At 33.6% G+C, this 13,962-nt stretch overlaps 1 protein-coding gene across 3 annotated transcripts in view; it reads right to left on the bottom strand.

Annotated features, from left to right (window-relative positions):
- gpp (DOT1 like histone lysine methyltransferase grappa) overlaps positions 1-13,962 on the bottom strand; it is a 131,360-nt gene that overhangs the window by 96,282 nt on the left and 21,116 nt on the right. For all 3 annotated transcript variants that reach the window (XM_072546016.1, XM_072546015.1, XM_072546017.1), the window contains exon 2: positions 2,390-2,430. In XM_072546016.1, the coding sequence (XP_072402117.1) occupies positions 2,390-2,430 (41 nt within the window). The remainder of the gene's footprint in view (positions 1-2,389; positions 2,431-13,962) is intronic.

Below are 13,962 nucleotides of genomic sequence, written 5' to 3' on the forward strand. Positions count from 1 at the left end.
AAACAAAGAAATTCACAGTAAGTTTGCTTCAGCAGATAATTATTGAGCTGAATATTTCCGTATTAAGTGGTCAATATGAAAAAGTAAACATATCTCATTATTTTTATTTTTATTCCATATGTATCCAGTGCGGTGTAGTGTTAGTTTTTTTTAAGGACTGCATCCCGTAACTTTTTTGCATGTTTTGATCACTACTGTTTTTTTGTAAACAACACTAAATTTTGTATGTAGATTGTAAAAACCGAAAAAACTAATATATATATATATATATATATATATATATATATATATATATATATATATATATATATATTTATAACGAGTTTATTACAGCTGCCGCCGTTTCTCGCAACCTAGCTTCCAACGCTTGCGATCGTTCCAGTCATCTACTTGTAGACCCCTATCTTCCATTGCACCTTTTACTTCTTGTCTCCACGATCTTCTTGGTCTTCCCTTTTTCCTGCGGTTGGTGGGGATCCACTGTAACATTCTCTTTGGCCATCGTTGATCATTCATCCTTTCTACATGGCCATACCATTTCAGCCTTTTGCATCCTATAGTTTCCAGGACGTCAATGTCTATGCCCATACGCTCTCTGATTTCAGTATTCCTTACTCTATCTCTTCTAGTGAGTTGACAACATCTTCTCCAATAATTCATTTCCATTGATTGTATTTTGGATGCGTCATTTTTATTTATTACCCAAAGCTCTGAACCATATGTAGCAATGCTTTCTATGATACTTTTGTATATCCTAATTTTTGCGTTTCGGGTGATGTGGTTATTCCAAAGTATACTATTCAGTTGACATATTGCTGAATTTCATTGACCAATTCTAGTAGCTATTTCTTTTGTATTCCGACCATTGTTTGTAATGTTTACACCGAGATATTTATAGCTATCAGTATTTTGAATTTGTTTGCTTCCTAGTTCTAAGTGTGGGTTCCTTCACCTCCCACTACTACGTACTCTGTTTTTGATGGATTAATTGATAAGCCCCACTTAGTATATTCTTCATCTATTTTTCGTAACATGTAGTGGATATCATCTTGATCTTCTGCAAGTATTACTTGGTCATCAGCAAAATGCAAGCTGTACAGTGTATGGTCTCCAATTTTAACACCCATAGGTTCATATTTTCTTTTCCAAATATCCAAAACCCCCTTCAAATAAATCTTAAAGAGTGTAGGTGCAATGCAGCAGCCTTGGCGAAGTCCTTTGGTCACTTTTATCTTTTTTGTCACTTTTTGTCCAATCTTTATTACACTCATCATATTATCGTACAACTCCCTTACAGCATTAATGTAAATCGGTGGAATATTCTTGTCTTCTAGCACCTGCCATAGCTTGGCTAATGGGACACTGTCATACGCTTTTTGAAGATCAATAATACCATGTGTGTCTCCGAAAAAACTAAGATCATGATATATAACTCAGGTAAATTTTTAATTTTCATTTTTTTTTAATAATATTCACTATTAAGCTCATTTTTAGATATATTAATCAGGCCATTGAGAGAAATTTATATCGACCTTTCTATAAAGATGTAAGAAGGTATCAAATTATAATCGACATTTCTGTCTTTAAGACCACAAATAAATAATTGCTAGCAGGTTTACTGTTATTTGGCATATATGTACTTTGGTTTTAAAGAGTTTTCTTTGTCATTTTAAGAAAAGACAAAGTGGCTTAATTTGTGGCAATTATTAATGATTTTTCTTTGTACTTTTATCCCATATTTCTAGTTTAGCTCTAGTAGCTATCATCTCTTTAGCGGCATAATTTTGTGTGTCTCAAACACTGTCCATCGTTTGATGTGTTACAAGATTTACACGGATCAATCCCCTCTTCCTAATGAATTGTAAACCCGAATGTCATTTTAGGGGCGTACAAGTCCTCATCAGACTGGGTTTACTTCTAGTGCTTGCTTGCTTGCGTTATATTTACTTACTTAGCTATGTATCACTATTCCTGAGTAGTTAAAATTCCATTCTTGCTAAATTATTTTGCCATGCACTTTTAGGTATCTTATTGAATTTTTGGAGATTACCACGTATTTTGTTGTGTACGTTGCCTTCAACAAGAAAAACAATTGCTTTAAAACGTTCATGATCATATGATACCACTTGTAGTATGTTGCACAATAAATATTTTATATTTTGGGAATAAATCATAATGATTGTAATAAAAATTATACAATAATATATAAAAATTCATCTAACCTGTAAAATATTGTTTTTGTTAATTTTATATCATCAAATTTTTTGAAAACGACTTCAAGATTGGAAATAAAACGGTCAAAAACAAAAAATCATGCAATTTTAATTACAATCATTAATATAACAACTTATAAAGAAACAAAAGGAAAAGTGAATTTGTATCAACTTACCTGATTGTCTCAACAATTTCGATTGCACCATCGTGCTTATCCTAGAAAGCAAAAACAGAATGTTAGACTATTGGTGTTATAGAATAAATAAATAAATAAATAAATATCATTGCGCCGAACTTTCGACATCCCCTTTGATGTCTTCTTCAAGGCTTCCGAGGTCTCGGTCTCCCAAGCCCCCAGACACTACTACACTGATCATTAACCAATGCATTACAGTAATAAGACCGGGATACTCCTATTCTGCAATATGGAGATTTCAAATTTGATGCTAGCAAATGATTTCAAGATAATGATGAATAAAATTGTAACTGACGAGAACTTTGTTAAAAAGATATGTTTTTCCGACGAAGCAATATTTACACTGTGTGGGAATGTAAATCGCCAAAATCTAAGGTTTTGGAGTGAGGTAAATCCACACTGGATACGTGAAAACCATACTCAAAGAATACAAAAACTAAAAATTTAAAAAGCAATAATTATGGAACGCTACTTAGAAATGAAATTGTAAAACAAGTTTGGAGCCAATTTCAATGAGATATGGTTTCAGCAAGACTCTTCAGCTCATTTTGGTGTAAATGTTTGGCGATATTTAGATCAAACATTTCCCTAACAATGGATTGGTAGATTAGGTAGTATTGAATGGCCTCCTCGTTCACCCGATTTAAACCCTTAAGATTATTTTTATTGGGAATAGTTGAGTATATTTATAAAACTAAACCGGTACGTGTTGCATTGCTAATGCAAAGAATTATCGATGAATCGATATTGATATCGAATTAATTTGGCAATGTAGTAAACTTTTAATTAGTATGTTCAAATTCAGTTGCACATAGTTTGAATCAAGAATGATTGAGATGATTATGCGTTTCTAGGCTTCTGTTTTTTCTTAAGTTGTTCCTGCCTACATAAAATCGAAAGAATTGTGTACAGTTGAACTAGTATTGAGGTGGAAATTTCAGTAAAGGTACAATATACAGTGTGTTGTATTTAAAAACCCAAAGTAACTAATGATATCCGAAAAATGGTAAATCTTTCAACGCCACATAGGTGTATCCCTATTTTTGTATAATTTGGACCATCCATTTAAGAGATAATTAGTCGTATCCAGACTTTAGATCCACTCTGGACAAAAAAATTCAGAGAATGAATGAAAATAAACCAATTAAACAAATACTAATTTAAAAACGTTGTTGAGAACAAAAAAAAAATGTTGTTGAAAACAATAAAAGTACGCAAGACTGCATACCTTGGACAGTTGGACACATACTGAGGAATGATAAAGATAGTCTCCTGCAGGTCATCATGCAGGGTAGAGTCGATGGCAAAAAGAGAATAGGTAGAAAGAGGAAGTCACGGCTGCGAAATATCCGAGATTGGACAAACATGATTGTATTCCACGTTGCAAAAGACAGAGAAACTTTTAAAAATGTGGTCGCCATTAATGGGGACGGCATAGGAAGAAGAAGAATTTAAAAACCGAGAGGAAGAAGAGTAGACCGCCAGTTGATTGACGATTGCAATTCTTGCAATACATATATACTTTTGCATATATCACAAGCACAGTCAAAAAGTTGCTAAATGTCTTCGCTCTTAGTTACATATATCTATAAAATAGCACTCTTCATAACATTTGCAATAATTTAAAGAATTCATTTTTTCTTTTGTAGGTAAGAATTTGTTTGTCTAATTTTTGCAGAAAATAAACAGTTTTCTATAAACTATTCACTAGACTATAATGAGAAGATTTTTAATTTATGTGTTGTACAACCTGATCCATAAAACAAACTATTGTTCACTAATACTCGGGATTCTTGTTAAAAATTAGTAGTGGAAAAATAAACATGATTATGATAAACTAGTAGCAATCTTATATTGGTTTATTATGAATTACTAATTTACGAAGCATTTTTATTAGAATAATATTAACTGAAGAAGTAAAAGGTAGCAAAATATGAATTTCTGTTAAATGAAGCCTTCGTTTCCTTAGTTTATAATAGAATCTATACATTCTTTGCATTTATAGATAACCTGACTCTTCCACGGAACTATTTTTTCATAACTTGCTAAATTTGTTAAATGACCTGCTCAATAAAAGGAGAAAAATTCTATGCAGTAACTTTAATATAAACTACGCTGCTGCTTGTAGTACCCAACTGTCCTTGGTCAATATATTCGAATCGTATGGAAAATTTATTTTTGACTTCTAGGTGGCACTTCCCTCTGTGGACGTGGACTAAATTTCAGTGATGTTTTAGATAGACTTGTCTGTATTTTCAATAAGGCATTTCCTTTAATTACAATTAAGCCAAAATATCACAAACCCTGGACTACCAAAGGTACCTGCATATCAGCCAAGAATATCCGTTTACTACCAACGTCTCAATCGCTGAATATTTCACCAAGTACAGAGGAACCTATCTAAAATTTATCAAAACGGCGAAAAAAGCGTCCTATCAAAATCGCCTGGAAAGCTCTATAAGTGTTGCAAAAGAAACTTGGTCCATAATAAACGATCTTCGAAATAAAACAAACACAGCTTAAACATTTTCCCTTCCGAATCCTGAAAATTTTGATAAAAAAAAACTAAATTTCTCCGGAATTCGAGGTATTTGTTTAAATTGATACCAATCTTACTTGGGGAATAGGAAACAACTGGTTAGAGCAAATGATACTGACTCTAGTCACAAAAGCATTGTATATATTTTTTTTTTTTCGTCTTTATAGAGGGGGGTCTGGAATCTTCAAAAGACATCTCAGTCCAGGGCGCCGCCTGACTAACTTTAGTGCAGGATTCGTTCTTCGTACTCCCGGCGATAGTTCCCGAGGTACTTTAAAATGCCCTCTCGTCGCCGAGTCTACGCCGAACGCCTACCTGCTAAACCAGACCCTCCTCTGTCATCCAGCGATCCGGAAGCGGAATGGCCGCTGTAAGGCCGGCATCACTTCCGAATCACTACCTTTATTCATTCATTCTCCATTCATACACATCCACACTCTATTCATCAGCAAGGAGGTTCCCTGTCTCGTTCCAGGTAGCGCGTAGAAGACACTCATCGCTCCTAGTTCGGCATCATTTCCAGATGGGCATTTCTTCCTTCCCCACAGTCTGACTCACGCATTCCAACTCACACAGTGTGACCCACTTTTCTAGCTTCACCTTTCAGCATCATTCACTCTTACCTTTAGCGTTGGTTTAGCAGTCTTTCTTCCTCTTCCTTTTTGTTGATTACTGCACGGATATAGCTGTGTATATTAGTCCAAACTAATTTATTTTCAATCATTCTCTCAATCATTTCTCTCACTGTAACAAAATTCACACCTGTCTCTCTCTCCATTCTGTTCCTTTCCACTATCCATCTGGTGCAATCTAACATCGTATGTGTCACAGTGTCCGAGTATCCACAGTATAGGCATTCATCTGTATCAGCCTTTCCGATCCTATAGAGGTAGGCCCTAAAACACCCGTGTCCTGTGAGCACCTGCGTCAGGAAATAATCCAGTCGCCTGTGGCCACAGTACACCCAATCTCTTATGTTTGGGATCAGCATTTTCGTCCACTCTGCCACATCGTCCGTGTTGTTCCATTCTTCTTGCCATCTTTGAACTGACCTTTCCCTTTCCTGTCTTTTCTCGGCCACAGTAAGGTTTGGACCTCTTCTCTCATAAAGCTCTTTTCTTTCCACCGCCAAAACATGCAACGGAACACATCCAGTGATGGTCCATAAGGCTGCCGCAGACACAGTCCTGTAGGCGCATGCCACTCGCAACAGACTTGTTCTGTCTACTCGTGTCATGAGACTCCTACAGGCAGTTATCTCTACGGCCTCGCTCCAGACTGGTGCCGCGTAGAGGACGATCGATTGTACAACACCGTGTAAGACCCTCCTCCTTTCGGATTTGGGTCCTCCAATGTTCGGCATCACCCTCCCCAACGCAGCCGTACTATTCGCAGCCTTCCGGACCACCTCCCGCACGTGCTCTCCCCATTTTCCATTCTGGTGCAATGTCACTCCTAGATACTTTACATGTTTCTTAGGTGTTAGACATGCTCCCGCACATTTTAATTCAATATTTTGCCTATTCCTTGTCCCCTTCAGAATGATGGCTTCGGTTTTCTCTGTCGCAAGTTTCAGTCCGTGCTGCGTCATCCATTTCTTTACGACGCCGCCTGCGGTTCTAACCCGGTATTTGAGATCTGGCTCATCCCGAGCCACTACCAGTACAGCGAGGTCATCCGCGAATGCGAAGGGGGTTGTACCCTCTCCGTATTCACAGTGCATAACCCCGTCATATGCCAGATTCCATAGCGTCGGGCCCAAGACAGATCCCTGGGGTACCCCGGCCGTCACGTCCACGATCGTGCCCTTTTCCACCATAATCCTTCTCTCGGACAGATACTCCGCCACCACATTCATCAGGTAACCAGGACATTCTCTCTCCTCCATTGCCTTCATTACCTCGTTCCACTGCAACGTATTGAATGCATTCTTAACATCAAACAACAGCAGAGCCGCCCAGCGATGTTCATCCCCTCTGTTGCGCAATGCTTCGAGTACACTCATGATTGCATCAATTTTTTTTTGCTGATGATATTAGTATCACCTGGAAAAACTCTAATATTGCAACTATAACTTCTGATCTACTTAAAATAAAAACCTGGCCCGACTCTAATTTACTCTCTTTTAACGTGGATAAAACAGTAGCATTATTCTATAAAGGAGCTCTTCAACCCTTGTCTCTTAATAACAGCCAGATCAGTATCGTTGATTCTGTAAAGTTTCTTGATATTTTTATAGACAGCAAACTTAAATGGTCCCTTCATATCGATTTTTTAAGTAAGAAACTAGCCTCAGCCTGCTATGCAATAAGATCTGTTTCGAAGGAAACAGATCTGTTTCGAAGGAAATCAATTTAGCATCTTCCAAAATAACATATTTTTCTCTGTTCGAGTTTCATCTTCGATATGGTCTTCCTTTTTAGGGTTCTAGTACAGCTGCCCAATCTGATGTTATTTTTAAATTACAAAAAAGAGCAATACGGTATCTGTTTGGCCATAGAAGAACAGCCCATTGCAAAAGCTACTTAAAAAATCACGGGATCTTAACGCTTCCCTCTTTATATATTTTAGAAATTGTTTGCTTAATTGGTAAACTCTCGTCCACTGAGAAATCTATATTATATTCTGAAAAAAAAACTATCTTTACCACTTAAATCTGCAACATCTTTTCTTAAGTTCCGTAAATGACAAAAGTCTATCTATCTGAAAGATTATTCAGTAGAAGAGTTTCTTAACGAATAACTAAGAAATTACAGTACCTTTATGTACAAGTAAATAAAGTATTTTTTATCTATATTTGGGTGTCATATTCAGGAATTTTAACTTACGAGTATTAGTTCGTACCGTTTTATTATGCAATTGCAATTTATTTAAATTTTGTCATGGATTGTTTATTTGGTGATATTGACGATTTACGCAATTTCAGTAAAATGTAATTGTTATTGTTATTTTCTGACTTTTTCTAAGCTTTATTCATAAAATTGTACAATTTTCAGTGTCAATAAAGCATATTTCTATTCTTTTTGCAAAACAATACTCCTGGTACAAGCTAGATCAAATTTCTTACTTCAAATCTTACTAGAAAAGGAATGGCAGTAAAACCTTGGTCGTTATAACTAAAATTCAGAAATATATTTCTGCGATTGCCAATTAAATATTCGAGGTATGATTCAACACTAAGGTATTACAATTTAACGATTATGTGAAGGTATATAAATAACTGCTACTGACAGCTAAATTCGTATGAACCTGAACTGTAGGTAAATATAACTGAAAGGCGAAAGAACAATAACAAGATCTAGGTCAAGTTAGATAATTTTCGAGATATTGGAAACTCTCATTTTATCTCCAGTGCATCGAAATCGTAGTTGATAAATGTCTCATAAAATAATATTGACGAAGAAAGTTGTCTGAATTATTTATAAACAACAGTTATCCTTGAACTACCAATATTCAACATTAATTATTACGACGCACATCACAAAAAGGACTAAAATGTGACAACAAATACGAAAAGGTATACGAAGAAAAATACATTCCTTTTATTTTAATAACGAAATTCCCGCTTTAGATCAAAGTTGGGATACCGTGAAAGAAATATTCCTAAAATAAAATGAGATAGGATTTAAAAAATTCTATGGAAATTAAACTTTAGGTGAAAAAAAATCTTTTTCACCTAATCAATTTTTTTCAATCAATGGCAGTTCTCTGCCATTCAATAAGATCTGAAAAATTACCAACCTACCTTAAAACACACCAAATCCGGTCAAGTTAGCCCAAAAAATAGTGGTACACTTATAAAAATTCGCATAGAGCTAAACATTTAGCTCTATGCCAACGTATATTGGGACACCCTTATAAATAAAATGTAAAGTCCCTATTAATCCCAAAACTGCAAAAAATATATTCAAGGTAACAGATAACAAAGCGATGAGGTAACATATTAGATGTACCCGAGATGAAAATAGTAAAATACTAATTCATGAAAAGGATGCCAAAAAGAGATGGAAAAAGTACTTTTGCAGGTTATTAAATGAAGAATTTGACAGACATTAACAGCAATGGTGACCAAAATAACAAACGAAGAAGTGGCTCAAGGAATTCAAAAAATAAAGAAAGGAAAAGCAGTTAGACCAGATGATATACCTAGGGAAGTGTGGAAAGCATTAGGAGAGACAGGGACAAATTGGTTAACAGGTCTATTTAATAGAATTATGGAAGTTGGACAAATGCCAGACGAATGGGGAAGCAGTGTATAGTTTAATGTATAATTTAAAATAAGTGAATAATTTTTAAATTTTCCAAATTTCTTTGAATCCACACCGCTTTCGTTATTTCCCATAGTACTGTTTTTATGGACGTATGGGAACTCATCACTTTATAGTCCCCCATAAAATTATTAGACCCTCCGAGATATGGTCACTGATCACCAGCATCCTTTGGAGAAAAATAAACTCATCAGCAGAATTTTTGCCCTAAGGCGCTGGTTTCTAATGCGATAGATTGCCTGTTATCTGTTCCACTTCTTGTTTTTGTGTTCTATTAAATTTTGTGAACATTTTAAGGTCTGTAACTGCCACGGGGTGCAGGTAGACCAATAATCAGTTCGCAAATCTCTTCAGGTTTATTTTAAAATCCCTGGTTTTATCGCGGTGATGAGTTTGTACTATCTACGAAGGCATTTACGCTAATTGGTGATGAGTTTACGTGAACCCTTTTTTATTATTGAACAGTATTGAATTAAACAGGATCACAATAGATCGTTGAATAGGCCTACTGGAGAAACCACGTTAAAAAATGCGCCAAGTAACAACAGCAGAGGTGGGGTGGAAATGTGTACAGATTTTTCATCTTTTTGAATTGTTACATCTTCGAAACCGTGCCTCTTAGGAGAAAAATTATAAAGACAATTTTTATAGATTGCATGGTCTAGAATTTTTTTCTAATGTATTTTTATGATAAAGCTTACCGTTTACCTGAAAAACGTAAAAACCCATATTTGCAACCTTTGACCTTGAACAACTTTTTTGCATCATTCAAAAATTTTTAAGTATGTAAGCTACCTACTTACAGTAGGTGTATATAAATATCGATATACATATAAAATATAGTATATAGTAAGTATACAATAAATATATAGTTGAAAAAAAAAAGATCTCCATTATTATTTTTTAACCATTTTTGAGTTCAATTGTTTGAACCATTTTCCCAACGATTTTAATATTAGGACACAACCCAGCGCCTAATAAAGGGCGGGCAGGCCCAGCGACTACCCGGGCGACAAATTTTGAGGAGCACTGAAATAAAATTAAAATATTCTTTTATTATTTTTTTAGATTTTATAAATTAAAATTGGTTATTATTTGTGTTATTTAAAAAAGAATCTAAATAATGATTACTAATTACGCAAATGCTGCAAAAATTTAAATTTGCTTAAAAAGACCAATAAAAATCTAAGTTTAATGGGACTTAATTAATGAATGAAATTATATCTTTTGAAAAACCTAATTCCTGAAAATGTAAACAGTCGTTTAGAGATTCTCAATTTTATAAAAATTCACTAATGATATACAATTATGCTAAATTTGTAGAGAATTTTAAGGGTATTGCTAATAATTATTCCACTAACTGTCGCTGCTTGCAGTAAATTAAAATTTACTAAAACATGTAAGATCAACGATGACAAATTAATAGAGGACTTTAACCATATCATTCTGAAAAATGCAGAAATATACATCGACAAAACAATGAAAATAAAAAATCGTACACATAAGAGGGTGTGTAACACATCCTTAAGCATCAAGCATATTATCTTAATAGACTGTCAACATTATGAACAACAACGGTCTCATTATCGCCTACCCAACAATTTATCAGAGGGTGATATGTGTCCGATAGAGAATATAAGAGACCACCACCAGAGAAAAAACCCAGTACCTTCTGCTCGATTACATATACAGGCAAAATATCAACAAAAGTAGCCAAACAAATACAAAAGAAAGGAATAACACCAGCTTTCAGAACAAATAACAACCTAGGCAAATATATTAAAAACAACAAGAGCCAACATAAAAAACACTTACACAGTGGTGTGTACAAACTTAAATGTGGCGACTGTCCAAAAACTTACATTGGTCAAACAGGTAGAAATTTTAATAAACGAATAGCAGAACATAAAACGGCTTTCAATACTAGAAAAACAGATTCTACATACGCACTTCACCTTCTAGATCATAATCATTCTTTTAATGACGAATTTAAAATTCTACACATTCAAAATAAAGGCCTTAAGCTATCTTTGTTAGAATCTATGGAAATCAACAAATTAAAAAACACAGATATAATTCTGAATGACCAGCTTGAGACAAACAGTTCTCCCCTCCTCAACCTATTTCATTAGAGACTATAAATTGTAAACCCATGCCAAAAACAGATCACTTGAGAAAGGCAATCAGCCGAAACAGCTGTAGTGATAAGAATTTAAAATAAATTTTGTGGAAGTTTTGAAAACAAAGTTTTTAGTGTTGTATTGTTACTTATGATTAGACTTCGGCAAATATGCAAATAAAAATGTAGAAAATATGCGCATAAATATGCACGTGTTTACCCGAAAATATGCAAATATTTTACAAAATATGCATACAAATAAATAAAAAAATCGTAAAATAGTAACAATTTTATTTAAAAAAAAAAGTGTACATAACTAAATATTTCCTACTATTCATTAAGATTTACATTTATTTTAAGTAACTACATCATTTTTAAGTATGAATAAACTTATTTAGAATTATGGTAACAATAAATGACCAAGTGGTGTTCAAAATTTTCTAACAAAAACTTGTGGCTTCTGTCTGAGTACATATATTTATATATGGAAAAACTTCGTTCAACATCAACTGATGTAACGGGAGCATTTTTCAAACTAACCAAAACATTTGGTTCTAAATTAATTGTTTCCGAAATATTTCCAGCTAGAACACTGACTACTTCAGAAAGAATATGGTAACCTTTATTTTTTTCCATAGTAGCTTCAAATTTTTTTAAAATATCTTTTCCAATATTACCTCTAACGTTCCGACAACATGACCCAAATTCTTTTATTAATGCTGTACTTTCGAACAATGACAGTTTTGGTGATTCTAACTGAGTAATTGTTTTTTGAACAATACTAAAATTTGATTTTATAAATGAAAGTTCTTGTTGAAGCAAGTTACTCTGAAAAGTTTGTTTAGAATCCAAAAGAGATTGGGAACTTTCATCTGTTAACGTATCAATTATGTTCTTTATTTTAACAAAATGATCTGCATAAAAATTAGCTGCTTCTAACCATGTTCCCCATCGCGTTAAAATAGGTTGTGGTGGAAGAGGAATGTTAGGTAGCATTTCTTTATAAAGTTGAATTCTTATAGGAGATTTAAGAAATACTTTTTTGACACTGGATATCATGGTATCATGATATACCATGGTATCATGGTAAAATATTTTTAAATGTTGTCCTGCTTTCACCATATAAGGAGCAGCATCCGATAAAATAAGCAGTCATTTATTAGAAGGAATAGTTGTCGGAAGAAAAAAAGTTGCTAATGTTTCTTGTATAAAACGTGAAATTGTTAAAGCATTTGTTTTCTCAAGTTGCTGGCATGAAATAAGATGAGATTTTGGTAAGGTATCTTCTTTAAGAACACCAATCAATAAATGAGCAATATACTTTCCTGAGGAATCAGTGGTTTCGTCTACAGATATGTAAAAATAATTATCTGCAATTTCTTCCTTAATATTAATTAACACCGACGAGTATAGCCCGTTCACATTATTTCTTCTTAGAGACCGATCACTTGGAACATTAAGTTTGCAATATTTTTTTAGAAACGAACTAAAATTTACATTTGCTAATTTTGAAAGCGGTATGTTTGCAGACACTAATGCGCGACACAAGTCTTCATTAAAAGTTTCTTGCTCATCTAATTTTTTTGAAGTAGATTGGAAACATTTAGCCATTGAAGTTTGATGTTTTCCTCCTATTTTTCCTTTTTTGCAATGTGTGAAGCAGTTCTCACATGTTGGTCTATCTGAAATTTCTTCTCACATGCTATCTATAAATAAAAATAAAAACCTTTATTTTAACCCAACCTTTAAAATATAAAAATATACAAGGTGTTTTTGGTTAATCAAATAACTGGTTTGGAAAAAAAACACTCGCTAAGTGTTTTAAATGCAGTATTAATCCACAAATTAGTTTTTGTTACTAACCATTAGTATATCATATAACTTATTTTAAAATTCAACAAAAGTTTTTTTTTTGTTAATTCAATTACAATAAAAATAATTGTGTTTTAGAATAGCTGACTTCATAAAAAAAAGTAAAGGTGAAAAATTTTTCTAAATACACACCATTGTATTGTACCATGGACAATTTTTTCTCACTAAAGGAAGCTATTTTTCATTTAAAAACAACCTACGAGTACTACATTTCAAGTAAATACGTTTATTGGTTTTAAAGTTATTGTTGTTATTAACTAAAAGAATTTAATTTTTTTTAATTTTAACACCCTGTATCTCGAAAAGTAAATAAGTTTGACCCCTCATTAACTATATCGTTTTGTTCAATTTTTCGAGAAGTATGTACAGTCAAACGTTGTAAGTGTCATTTGGAAACACCCTGTATGTATGAAATATTAGATATTTAATAGAAAATATTAGATACTTACAATTTTGCCACAGACTGAACAGTAGATTTTTCCCATATCCATAGACAGCTCTTTATAAGGTTTAATCCAAGTTGAAGCACTGGTTGTTTTAGGCATTATAAAATCACAATCTTCCTTTTTGATACGCACAACGAGTGTTTACGATTTGAATATCAAAACAAAAATGATTTACATATCTGAGCATCAAATTAGAAATGTTTAGGTACCTAATTCAATAAACTGGGAGATTTTGGAAAATCCCTAAATTAGGAAAAAAACTATTAGCCGTTTACCTGCTGTTAAGATACAATAAATTGTAGATAGAT

The sequence above is a fragment of the Diabrotica undecimpunctata genome, chromosome 10, assembly GCF_040954645.1.
Source record: "Diabrotica undecimpunctata isolate CICGRU chromosome 10, icDiaUnde3, whole genome shotgun sequence".
NCBI lineage: Eukaryota > Metazoa > Arthropoda > Insecta > Coleoptera > Chrysomelidae > Diabrotica > Diabrotica undecimpunctata.